Source organism: Rhinopithecus bieti, unplaced genomic scaffold (assembly GCF_001698545.2).
Source record: "Rhinopithecus bieti isolate Rb0 unplaced genomic scaffold, ASM169854v2 scaffold_15676, whole genome shotgun sequence".
NCBI classification, from domain to species: domain Eukaryota; kingdom Metazoa; phylum Chordata; class Mammalia; order Primates; family Cercopithecidae; genus Rhinopithecus; species Rhinopithecus bieti.
The window spans coordinates 1,441,414-1,453,892 of NW_016809194.1; the positions used below are offsets into that span (position 1 = coordinate 1,441,414).

Here is a 12,479-nt window from a genome sequence, read left to right on the forward strand (position 1 = left end):
GTTAAGTACTCAGTAAAAAATTTAAAAAAATAAAAGGTAAAAGCTGAGTCTATGTATTTGTTTTTATAACTAATGATGTAATTTAGACATAAGTGATCAAGATTTTCTTCCATCTTCTCAATGCACCTACTACCTATAGCTGACCATTTTTTTTAGGAGTCATAACTTTAAAATGCGCTTGAAAATTTAATATTCTCTAATTAGAAAAGCAGTTTTTGTTTCTTATTTAGGAAAAGCTTTTCCTACTGTGAGAAATTTCATTTTGTTAATCACAGCAAAATATCAGCCAGTACCCTTCAGGGAAAATCCCTAAAACTCTATTTTTCTATTTTACTATGACTTACTACCAATCATTAAATAAGTATATATAAACACAATGTTAAAACTGTTTAAATCTGCTAGTTTTCTAGGCATTTTCACTGAGGATTTCTGAATGTGAATCAACACTGCAGTAAAACCAGGTTTGTTCTCACCATAGCTCCAAAAACCCTTTTTATTAATCTGTCTCATGGTGTCCTGTGCATTCTCTTTAATTTCTTCCAATTTTTGTGTTTGTTGTGGATGACTTCCAGCCGCTGGAGAGGAAAAGAATCAATATTATTTTTAGGCAGTACACTAATGACAGTATGTATACCTTTATATCTCTCACCAAACCAAACAATGATTTGACTAAAAGGATTGCTGTACCTTAGCCAGGTACGGTGGCTCACGCCTATAATCCCAGCACTTTGGGAGGCTGAGGTAGGTGGCTCACTTGGGGTCAGGAGTTCGAGACTAGTCTGGCCAAAAAGGTGAAACCGTTTCTCTACTAAAAATACAAAAATTATCCAGGCATGATGGTGGGTGCCTGTAATCCCAGCTACATGGGAGGCTGAGGCAGGAGAATCGCTTGAATCCGGGAGGCGGAGGTTGCAGTGAGCCGACATCACACCACTGCACTCCAATCTGGGGGACAGAGCAAGAGTCTACCTCAAAAAAAAACCAAAGTTAACATTTTTCCTGTCTTTTCTTTAAGACTATTACTCTTATTCTACTTAGAAGAATAAAATGAAATGCTGTGAAATTCATTCAAGGATAATGTTGCTATATTCACAATTCCTCACTGCCTCTTATATCAAAGACAAAGACATTTAAATACTACAGCCAAACTTAGCTAAAATGTGATTCAGCAAAATGTATAAAATTAAGAAGGGATTTAAGAAATGTTGGCTATACACGAGATTCAACTTCACGGGGTAATTGTGCTCTAATTTCAGTGTTCGAGTTTCACATGGTTCCTCAAGACCCCAAATATAAAAATAACAGAAGCACTAAGTTCTGAGATAGGAGAGATTACTGTACAGTTTCAAAATAGCTTATAAAAGCAAATTTGAAACTCTTAATGAAGGATATATACAAAGCAAGGAATATAAGGTGAAGAAAATTCACAAAATATGTAAAAATCCAGGTGTAGGGTGGGCACACCAAGCTTAAAATATGTGGGTGAAAAGACGGGTAACAATTTTTAGCACTCTAAGCTAAATCACACTAGACTCTAAATTTGTGCTTAACCCCAGCCAGGTACTTCTATTAGCATAGATGAGTAGGATCATCTTTACTTATAAAGGATTGCTCATATCACCCCAAAAAGTAAGTTCTTAAAACATCATATCATGGAATTTAAGAACTGAAAGAATCTATAATGGACACCTACTCCGGCTGTACTACCTAACCTATCATGAAAAAAGGTCCAGGGAAGATCTTGCCCAAGGTCACATAAAGAGATGTAGCTAAGTTGAAATGAAAACAAGGTTTCTCATCTCTTAGAGTATAGATAACCTCATTCAACTATATTAAGTTGCTTTCCATACATAAACTGCATTTTTTTTTTTAAAAGACAGGATCTCACTCTGTCACCAAGGCTGGAGTGTGGTGGTGAAATTTCGGCTCACCACAGCTTCAACCTCTCGGGCTCAAGCAATCCTCCCACCTCAGCCTCCTGAGGACTACAAGTGCACGCAGCTGTTTTTGTGTTTACTGGAAAGATGGGTTTTCGCCATTTTGCCCAGGCTGGTCTTGAACTCCTAGCCTCAAGTGATCCACCAGCCTTGGCCTCCCAAAGTGCTAGGATCACAGGAGTGAGCCACTGCCCTTGGCCTAAACTGGATTTTTTTAAACAATATTTTTTTCTACTCACAGTGAACCTGCCTAACAGTGAATTTTTTTAAAGAGATGGGGTCTCACTACATTGCCCAGGTTAGCTAGAATGCAGTGGTTATTCACAGGGGTGATCACAGCACACTGCAGGTTCAAACTCATGGGCTCAAGCATTCCTCCCAACTCAGCTTCCCAAGTAACTGGGACTAGAGGCATAAGTAATTGCACCTAGCTCATAACAGTGAAATTCTGACACAGGTCATGGTCCATACAAATCACATTCATTCATTTGACACAATTTATAAAGGTGTTTCTATGTGCCAGGTGCCAGAGATACACAATGAATGACAGGGACACAGTCCTTGCCTTCATTGAAGTTACAGATTATTCTAATGATTAATAAATAAAACATATATTTGAGATTAGTCATTGATTTGCAGTGAAACATGAATTACTAGCCCTTGCTGAAGTCCCTGATGAACACAGTGTCTTATATTTTATATTCTTTTGCACTGGCAAATAGGCATTTCAGACTGAGCTCTTCAGAGCACTTATAAAATACAAATCCACACACAATCACAGAAGATGACACCTACAAGAATCCTTGGATATCATCTTGTCCAACTTCTTCATTTTACAAATAGGAAATTGAAGCACCAGGAAGGGAAGAGACTTTCCCAAGGTCACCCAAGTTAGCAAGTGGTAGGGCCACAACCAGAATTCACACCTCTTGAGTTCCAGTTAAGGATTTAGCACCCTGCAACGCTTACCTTCATAAGGGAAGACATGCTCGTTCCTCTTAACATATAGGCAGAAAAAACCAGGTATAGAGAAACTAACTGACTTACTCAAAGTCCTATAAGACTGAAACATGACTGAGTTAAGGACACTGTCCCATTAATGCTCATTTTTAACTATACCCATGTTTTGATTTATGTAACAGTTAGTTTACCAAAAGTAAAAGATTTTAAAATTATGTCAAAATATTCTCATAATAAAAAACTAGAAGTGAATTTTTTAAAAGTCATGCCCCTTTTGTCATATCACATTAATATAAACAGTTAATAAAAACATTGCTTAGAAATGCAGTTTATGTGTAGGAAGCAACTTAATACAGTGGAATGAGCTAGTCTAGATGAGAAAACTCATTTCAAAATCAACTCAAGTCATATGGCTTTGTGTGAGCTTGGGCAAGGCCCAAAGGCCTTAATCCTACGAAAGATAGACAAAAATTCTCTGGAAAGACGGCCTCTGACTTCTGCTGTTTTCTCAGTTAACAGAGCAATACAAAACAGGAGAGTAGTTCAGGGGTTCTCTTACCTGGGGCCAGCAGTCGCCTCCTCAGTGTATCCTCGCCCTCTTGCCCTGCACTGGAATGACCAGGACTCTGGGCCTCCTGGGAGTCTGTAGTAGGTGGTTCCTGAGATGCTCCAGTTCCATCACTTGCTTCATTAGGGAGGGCCACAGAGCTGCTCCCTAAGTGTGCATCTGCTCTTCCTACCTTGTCACTTGGAGAATGGCTGGGATCTGGATCCAAGGGTTCTTCACCCAGATTTTCTGCAGGGAGGTGATGCCCTTTTTCACCATCCAGAAAACTCTGGTTGTTCTCATCTTCTATTTTATCCTTTGGATGTTTCCCCACATTTGCTTCATCTGGACTTTCTGATTTATCACCTGTATCTGCACTTTCCGGACCCACTGTCTCCACCCCTTGGTGGTCTTTGCTAAGACCATAGGCAGAGTGTAGGGTCTGAGCTTCCTCAGCATTACTTGCCATGATTGTGGTCTCCTGCGCCTGAGAATTTATTGATGGATCATTTTCCAAATTCTTTTGCGAGTCTATTGAGACAAAATTTATAATTTTATTGGAAAAAATTCCCCATAAATTTATATTTTAAAAAGCTCCCTGTTTAATAATAATATTTACATAGATTTTCATGGTTTACAAGACACTCTTCCTAAACATTATTTCTCTTGGCTCCCACTAAAGGTGATTAAAACAACAACAAAAAACTTACGTTAATAAATACAAAATGACACTAATATAAAACAATTTATATGACAGAACCAAATTTTGGTTATATTAAATATATCTTCTTCCCTAATGAAAAGTAATGTTCATCAATGGTAGCAAAACCTTATGCAAAAGGCTGATGGGGACTTTTATGGTGGATGAGCCAGACTGACAACTGCTGAACCCAGTGACCAATCTGAATTCACATCATGAAAACAGGGAAACCCAAACAGATATCATTAACCTCCTAATACAATGCAGTAAGAAGTACTCTAGACCACTTAGGAAGTATTCCTGCCAAACAACTGAACTTAAATCTGATAAGCTTCTAGAGCTACCAGTTTCCAAGAAATACAGGGATAGAGGAATATATTAAATTATGCCTCAAGAATATAATCAGTAAAACCCAGCAGGTGGGAAATTCCAAAAGACTTTGTTTCTTTAATAAAAATGAGAATGGCCAGACATGGTGGCTCATGCATGTAATCCCAGCACTTCGGGAGGCTGAGGCAGGTGAATCACCTGAGGTCAGGAGTTCAAGACCAGCCTGGCTAACATGGTGAAACCCCATCTCTACTAAAAATGCAAAAAATTAGCTGGGTATGGTGGCGGGTGCCTGTAATCGGGAGGTTGAGGCAGGAGAATCGCTTGAACCTGGGAGGTGGAGGTTGCAGCAAGCCAAGATCATGCCATTGTACTCTAGCCTGGGCAACAAGAGCGAAACTCCATCTCAAAAACAATAAAAAATAATAATAAAAATAAAAAACACTAAGAAATTAAAATAAATGGCAAGAAAAGGGGAAAACAGGAGTCTCTTAACTTACTGATTAAGAGACTTAAGAGACACATCAATCAAATACAATATGTGGACTACGAGGTCTAGATCCAGTTTCGAATAAGCCCATCATTAAAGAAATATTTATGACACAATCAGGAATATCTGAATGCCAGATATTTGATGACATGAAGTAATTATGATTCATCTTTTTAGGTGTGATAAAGGTATTGTAATTACATTTTTTAAAAAGAATCCTCTTTCAGAGATATATTCAAGTATTTATTACTAAAATTATGGATAGCCAGGATTTGCTTCAACTAAACAACATGGGGGAAGGGAGAAATGAGGGCATATGGATGAAACCATATTAGCCATATGTTTTCATCTTTTTCTTTACTCCACTATATATTAGCTATATGTTGATAGCATATGAAGCTGTTTAATGGGTACACAGAGGTTTGCTTTATCTGTCTACTTTTCTATGTGTTTGAATTTTTTTTTTTTTTAGAGACGGAGTTTTGCTCTGTCTCCCAGGCTGCAGTGCAGCGGCGCGATCCGGCTCATTGCAAGCTCCATCTCCCAGGTTCACACCATTCTCCTGCCTCAGCCTCCTGAGTAGCAGGTGGCCCACCACCATGCCCGGCTAATTTTTTGTATTTTTAGTAGAGACGGGGTTTCACTGTCTTAGCCAGGATGGTCTCAATCTCCTGACCTTGAGATCTGCCTGCTTCAGCCTCCCAAAGTGCTCACACCTGCAGGTGTGAGCCACCCTGCCTGGCCCTGAAATTTTCTACAATACAACTTTAAAAAAGAACAACCTAGAAGCAATAAGAAATCAAATGCAATGTGTGGCCCAAGTGTCAAGAAAAAACAAATTATGAGACACTTTGGGAAATGTGAATAATGACAGGATATGAGATGACATGAAGGAATAATTGTTAATCTATTTTTTTAGGTGTGATGATATTTTGGTTATTTTTTAAAAAATAATCTACGAAGAATCTATCTTTAGGAGATGTAAACTATTTACAAATAAAATGATACAATATCATGGATGTACATTAAAATAATCCAAGGCAGGCAACAAGATCAGCATTATGTTGGTAACAGTTGAAGCTGGATGTTGACTGCATAGGGGTTCATATACTATTCTACTCTTATATATTATTTATTTTTTGAGACAGAGTTTCGCTCTCGTTGCCCAGGCTGGATGGAGTACAATGGCCCGATCTCAGCTCACTGCAGTCTCCACCTCCCGGGTTCAAGCGATTCTCCTGCCTCAGCCTCCCAAGTAGCTGGGATTACAGGCATGCACCACCACACCCAGCTAATTTTGTATTTTTAGTAGAGATGGAGTTTCTCCATGTTGGTCAGGCTGGTCTCGAACTCCCAACCTCAGGTGATTCACCTGCCTCGGTCTCCCAAAGGGCTGGAATTACAGGCGTCAGCCACCGCACCTGGCCTCTACTTTAATATATTTTTTAACTCCCATAACCAAGACTTTAAATAAATGTCCTCTTTCTCTTCTGGAAAATCTATTTCATATTTTGCCTTTATCTCCTATATAAAATATAAGCAGGATGAACTAAAATTTAATTCTTACCCATAACTGAAAGATCTAAGGCCAGGAGCGGTAGTTCACGCCTGTAACCCCAGCACTTTGGGAGGCCGAGGGGGGCAGATCTCTTGAGGTCAGAAGTTCGAGACCAGCCAGGCCAACATGGCAAAACCCCGTCTCTACTAAAAACACAAAAATTAGCGGGGTGTGGTGGCAGGCGCCTGTAATCCCAGCTACTCTGGAGGCTGAAGCATGAGAATCGCTTGAGCCTGGGAGGCGGAGGTTGCAGTGAGCTGGGATCACGCCACTGCACTCCAGCCTGGGTAACATAAAAAAAAAAAAAAGAAGAAGAAAGAAAGAGCCCTTCTAAATAGAGCACTGTATTTTCTATTACTGTAAGTCCCTACTATTGGAGTCTCTAAAACATTTATCTTCCTTATATTATAATTAGGGTTCACATTATAGTAAAATTCAGTAAATTTGAAAGAATAAGTATAATAAAAACAAATGAATCCACTGAATTAGTTTTACTTCAAAACCGCAGATTTTAGTCATCAGAGATTTTCTCTCTCTGCACAGCCCTGGTTTCCCACAGCAGCACCCTCAGTGCTAGACAAATCAGTCTTACCCTCTTGAGGTTCCCTAAGTCCAGTGTCGGCCATGTTTATGCTCTATCTCTTCAGAGTTGGGGGGATACTTTTTTTAGTGCTTGGTTTTCCTTGTTAAGATGTCTTGTCTTCTTCTTGCCCCAAGTCCCAACAGACTCATGCTTCCCGTGGACCCAGGAAATAAGCCATATATACAGTGACTAAAACAAAATGAAAAAAATTAAATGACTTTTTATCCATACAAGGGAGAAATGCCAAGTATCAGCTTTATTAAATGTTTAGTTTGAGTAATATTTCCTCTCTGAAACCTTTCTGCGTGAAGAAAAGTTCCTTTCATGAGAATCACACTCCAAATCCTAGACTATTGAAAAAAGCTCCAGATTGTTAATCTTTCATGAATTTCATAATCTCCTAATTCATTCCAGAATAGTTGAAAGAGTATAAAAAGTAAGATCAAGTGACCAGAATCTTCAAGAGAATAGCTTGAATTAAAATAAAAAATAAATCTCAGAGTAGAAATTGAAGTCATTGCTGAAACAATCACTGCAGATTTCCTGCATGTCTTCAATTTCTGTCCCAGATGATTTTCTCATAGTCTGCCTATTAGAAGCTTTCACTATATTAAAAAGTAACAAGGCACAGGAGGTTCCCACAAACTGAGATGGCTGCTGTGAGGTGTACCACGACACATTTGGACTGACTTTGAAGTGGTTCTCTCAAAGTATTCTTTTGTAAAATATGGAGACAGATATCCTTTTATACAATGCCTTTTTATGCAATGCTCAAAGATAAAATTATTAAGATTTACACAAAAGGAGCCAAATCAAAGGCACTTTATAAGCAATTAAAATATTTTATAGTTAATTTATTTTTTGTCAAAACAAATTGATCAGTAAAGTTACTTAACATTCATTCCCTATAAAAATGAGAATAATGATACCTATGAGGCTTAAATACAAAAATATATAAGAAATACCTGTGTGAAGTGTTACAGTTTTTTGACAGCCTAGCTGGGAGGCTAGCCAATTTGCCGTCTTTATGTTTTTCTCAGTACTCTTTTGTAAAATTTAATTTTACACATTAAAAACTTTCATCCCCAATGCCTACACGGTGCCTAGTGTATAGTAATAACTCCGTATTTTAACTTAAAAGCATATGAAAAAATAAATGAATGTATAAATAAAGAGTGGTGCCATAGATAAACTGGAAGGGAAGAAAAGAGTTAGGGACAGACTCTTCTTTCTGCCGCTGTGAACACTTAGCATAAGTGTTTGGAGGGTTCCTTATCACTGCTTTTATCTTCTTCAAGTTCCTGGGACTGGGCTTTCAAGCCATCGTATGTTGCAATGAAGTTTTCTCTCCCATCCTAGCTCATGACAGAAAATAAAAAGTCCCCAGTCCTTTTCAAGTTTTGTTAAAAAAATTTTTCCTGCCAGCCAAAACCAAGAAAATAGGTTAAAAGTTTCCTATGTACCAATAACAAAAATTTTCAAAAGCAAAGACACTACTCACAATAACCATAAGGAACCTAGAATAAAAACTAAAACATACCTAGTATTAAATCCTACAAGAGATATGCAAGACCTTTAGACAGTGGTGAATTTTATGGTATGTAAATTATACCTCAATAAAGCTGTTTCTTTAAAACACAACTTCAGAGAGAAAATACAGAACTTTATTGAAGTATATAAAAAAGAGACAAGTAAACAGAAAATATATCATGAGTAGACAATAAGACTAAAACCATTGATGCCCATTTTCTCCAAATTAATCTACAAATTTAATGCAATTTGAAACAAAATCTCAAGTTTTTTGATTATTGTTGGTTTCTAGTGAAATGGAAAAGCTGATCCTAAAATTCAAAAACAGCAGCAAAGGATCAAGAAGAGTCAGCATAATTCTGAAGAAGAAGGGGGCAATCTTTACCAGGTATCAAACCTTCTTTAAACTTAAAATAGGCTGGGCATGGTGGCTCATGCCTGTAATTCCTGCACTTTGGGAGGCTGAGAAAGGCAGATCACCCAAGGGTCAGGAGTTCGAGACCAGCCTGGCCAATATGGTGAAACCCCATCTCTATTAAAAATACAAAAATTAGCCAGGCATGGTGGTGCATGCCTGTAATCCCAGCTACTCAGGAGGCTGAGGCAGGAGAATCATTTGAACCCAGGAGGCAGAGGTTGTAGTGAGCCCAGATTGCATCACTGCATTCCAGCCTGGGTGACAAAGCAAGACTCTGTCACCAAAAAAAAAAAATCTTAAAGTAATAAAAGCAATGGAACACTGGCACAGGAATAGACAAACAATATACAGAATAGAGAGTAAAGAAGTATACGCAGCATACATACATAAGGAAATTGGCTAATTCAGCATAGGGAAATAATGAATTCGTGAATAAATAGTTTGGGGACAACTGACTATTCAAACGGGGGGAAAATTAGATTTCTGTCTCCTACTTCATATAAAAATCAAGTCCATATTAAAGACCTAAATGTAAAAAGTAAAACTTTTAAACTTTCAGAATATCAAATATCTTTATAACTGCAAGGGTTTCTTAAATAAGATATACAATACACAAACCAGAAAGTAAAATTTGACAAACGTGACCCCATTAAAAAATTTTTAATTTCTACACAAGATATCAAAATTAAAAGATAAGTCTCTGACTAGAAAAACATCTGCAACATATAAAACCAGTAAGGAGTTAATATCAAGAACACATAAAGAATTCCACAAATCAGTACAAGACAAATAATGCTATGAAAAAGTGGGTAAAGGGATGAACAAGCAGTTCAACAGAGGAAATATGAAAACATAATGAATATGAAAAAAGACTAGTTAAGGAAATACAACCCCTAATGGCAATTAAGTAAACTGTTATTACAACTTTAGAGAGAAATATGGCAAAGAAAATTAAGGCAAACATATTCTACAAATCAGCAACTTCATTTTTAGACATATAACAGAGAAACTCATTCATATGCCCCAAAATATCCATTGCTGTATTGTTTAAAATGAGGAAAAATGAGAAAATCTGTATGTTCATTAATAAGAAAGTGGGTATAAAAAATTGTCATATTCTTACAATGTAATATTATACATAGCAATTCAAATAAATTAGATTATCTTTAAAAGTTGTAAAATTACAGCACTGAAGTACTGATGACCAGGTACAATGGCTCACACCTGTAATATCAGCACTTTCAGAGGTCAAGGCAGACAGATCAATTGAGCTTAGGAGTTCAAGACCAGCCTGGACATGGTGAAATCCCATCTCTACAAAAAAAAAAATAACAAAAACTAGCCGGGCGTGGTGGTGCTTACCTGTAGTCCCAGCTGCTGAGGTGGGAGGATCACTTGAGCCCGGGAGGCAGAGGTTGCAGTGAGCCAAGATCACGCCACTGCACTCCAGCCTGGGCGACAGAGCAAAACTCCGTCTCAAAAAAGAAAAAAAAATGTTTAATATCTTTACTGAGGTGGTGGTTCCATTTGTTATCAAACTTAAAATCTGTACGTTAATTGTATGTGACATAGATTATCCTCAATAAACTTTATTGCAAACAAACAGAACTGAGGGCTTTCAAAAATATATTACTTGGTTACTAGGTTGCAGTCCAAAAGAATCTGCAAAGGTGCCATCACAGATATTTCTATAATCTTACAAATGCTTAACATACACTTTTCCTGTCATGAAGCACACATAGATCCTATAGCCCACTTCATTCAGACCTTTTGTAACATATCATCACTGTTTATAGTTGAAATGGCATTTCCCTCACACAGTGCAAGAAGCGGGACAAACAAGAGTTCTTGACAAATCCTCAGATAAGATCACATGGCAGGGTATCTGAGAGATCTGGAGGCCACTGTTCCGGAGGCAAGACAATCTTTCTTTTTTTTTTTTTTCCTCCAAGATAGAATCTTGCTCTATCACATAGACTGGAGTGCAGTGGTGTAATCTTGGCTCACTGCAACCTCCAACTCCCAAGATCAAGCAATTCTCTTGCCTCAGTCTTCGTAGCTGGGACTACAGGTGCATACCACCATGCCCAGCTAAATTTTTGTGTTTTTAGTACACACAGGGTCTCACCATGTTGCCCAGGCTGGTCTCAAACTCCTGGCCTCAAGTGATCTGCCTGCCTCAGCCTCACAAAGTGCTGGGATTAGTCGTGAGACAACGTGCCCAGCCAGGCAGGTCAATCTTTTGAACAGTGTCTGATCTCTACCAGGATATGTGTTCATTAGGAACCTCCGGACAGCATAATGGAAGTGAGGCAGAGCCTCATCCTGAAGGAAAATGGGGTAGTTGGAGCTTTCTATAGCTGTAGGGAAAAGCACTCCATAAGCATGTCCCAAAATAGATGCTTTTGATAGTATCTTCTACAAGGAACTGATGAGACCTGTGTGCTTCATATGGCAACGAAAGACATTCACTTTGAGTGAATCCCTTGCAAGTTCAATTACGAAATGTTGGTGTTCAGTGCTCTATCTATGGCGGTTCTAGTGATTCAGATTTCTACTTAAATAAAATGTAGCCTCATCACTGACAGTCATTTCCACTTCCCTGTGACCCTGAAATCTGCAGCAAAACTTGCATCATTTTGCTTTAGTTGTCTCCATCAAGGCTTGTAACAGGTTAAGGCTGTAAGGTTTTATTCTCCATTTAAGGAGAACATACTAGATGGCCGGCTGAGGGATGCCTTGCTTAATTTCTATTTCCTGGGACTTCTCTAAGAGGGACACATTTACCTCACTGCTTCCTCTGTAAATGTGGCTGCCTTGTGCTCCGTCTTCTAAGATGTACCCTTTCTGCTTCATCTCACTCACTGTAAAATGGTAAACGCTTTGACTACCCGGTAGGTGACATTGTGTGGTATACCAGATGACTTTTGCGTTGAAGTTACATAACCAAGTTTAGAAGATTCCAACATACAATATTAAGTGCTATAAGGCTAATTACAATTCAATACGTACTACATGTTTCTAAATTTGGGCCAGGTATGATGGCTCACACATGTAAGCCAGGATGTTACGAATTCTGCTATGAAAACAAGTAACATATACAGCACACACAACTATAAAAGTTACTATTGGCCGGGCACGGTGGCTCAAGCCTGTAATCCTAGCACTTTGGGAGGCTGAGGCGGGCGGATCACGAGGTCAGGAGATCGAGACCATCCTGGCTAATACAGTGAAACCCCGTCTCTACTAAGAATACAAAAAACTAGCCGGGCGAGGTGGCGGGCGCCTGTAGTCCCAGCTACTCGGGAGGCTGAGGCGGGAGAATGGCGTGAACCCGGGAGGCGGAGCTTGCAGTGAGCTGAGATCCAGCCATTGCATTCCAGCCTGGGCGACAGAGCGAGACTCTGTCTCAAAAAAAAAAAAAAA

General features: G+C 38.6%; 1 protein-coding gene across 4 annotated transcripts in view; it reads right to left on the reverse strand.

Moving 5' to 3' along the window:
• LOC108539869 (torsin-1A-interacting protein 2) overlaps nucleotides 1–12,479 on the reverse strand; it is a 40,158-nt gene that overhangs the window by 6,381 nt on the left and 21,298 nt on the right. For 3 of the 4 annotated variants that reach the window (XM_017888801.1, XM_017888798.1, XM_017888800.1), the window contains 3 exons: nucleotides 7,115–7,294; nucleotides 3,457–3,975; nucleotides 474–575 (listed from right to left, as the gene is read on the reverse strand). In XM_017888801.1, the coding sequence (XP_017744290.1) occupies nucleotides 474–575; nucleotides 3,457–3,975; nucleotides 7,115–7,148 (655 nt within the window). In that variant the 5' untranslated portion in view covers nucleotides 7,149–7,294. Of the gene's footprint in view, nucleotides 1–473; nucleotides 576–3,456; nucleotides 3,976–7,114; nucleotides 7,295–10,415; nucleotides 10,529–12,479 lie in introns of all 4 variants that reach the window. The other variant, XM_017888799.1, reaches the window with a different exon arrangement.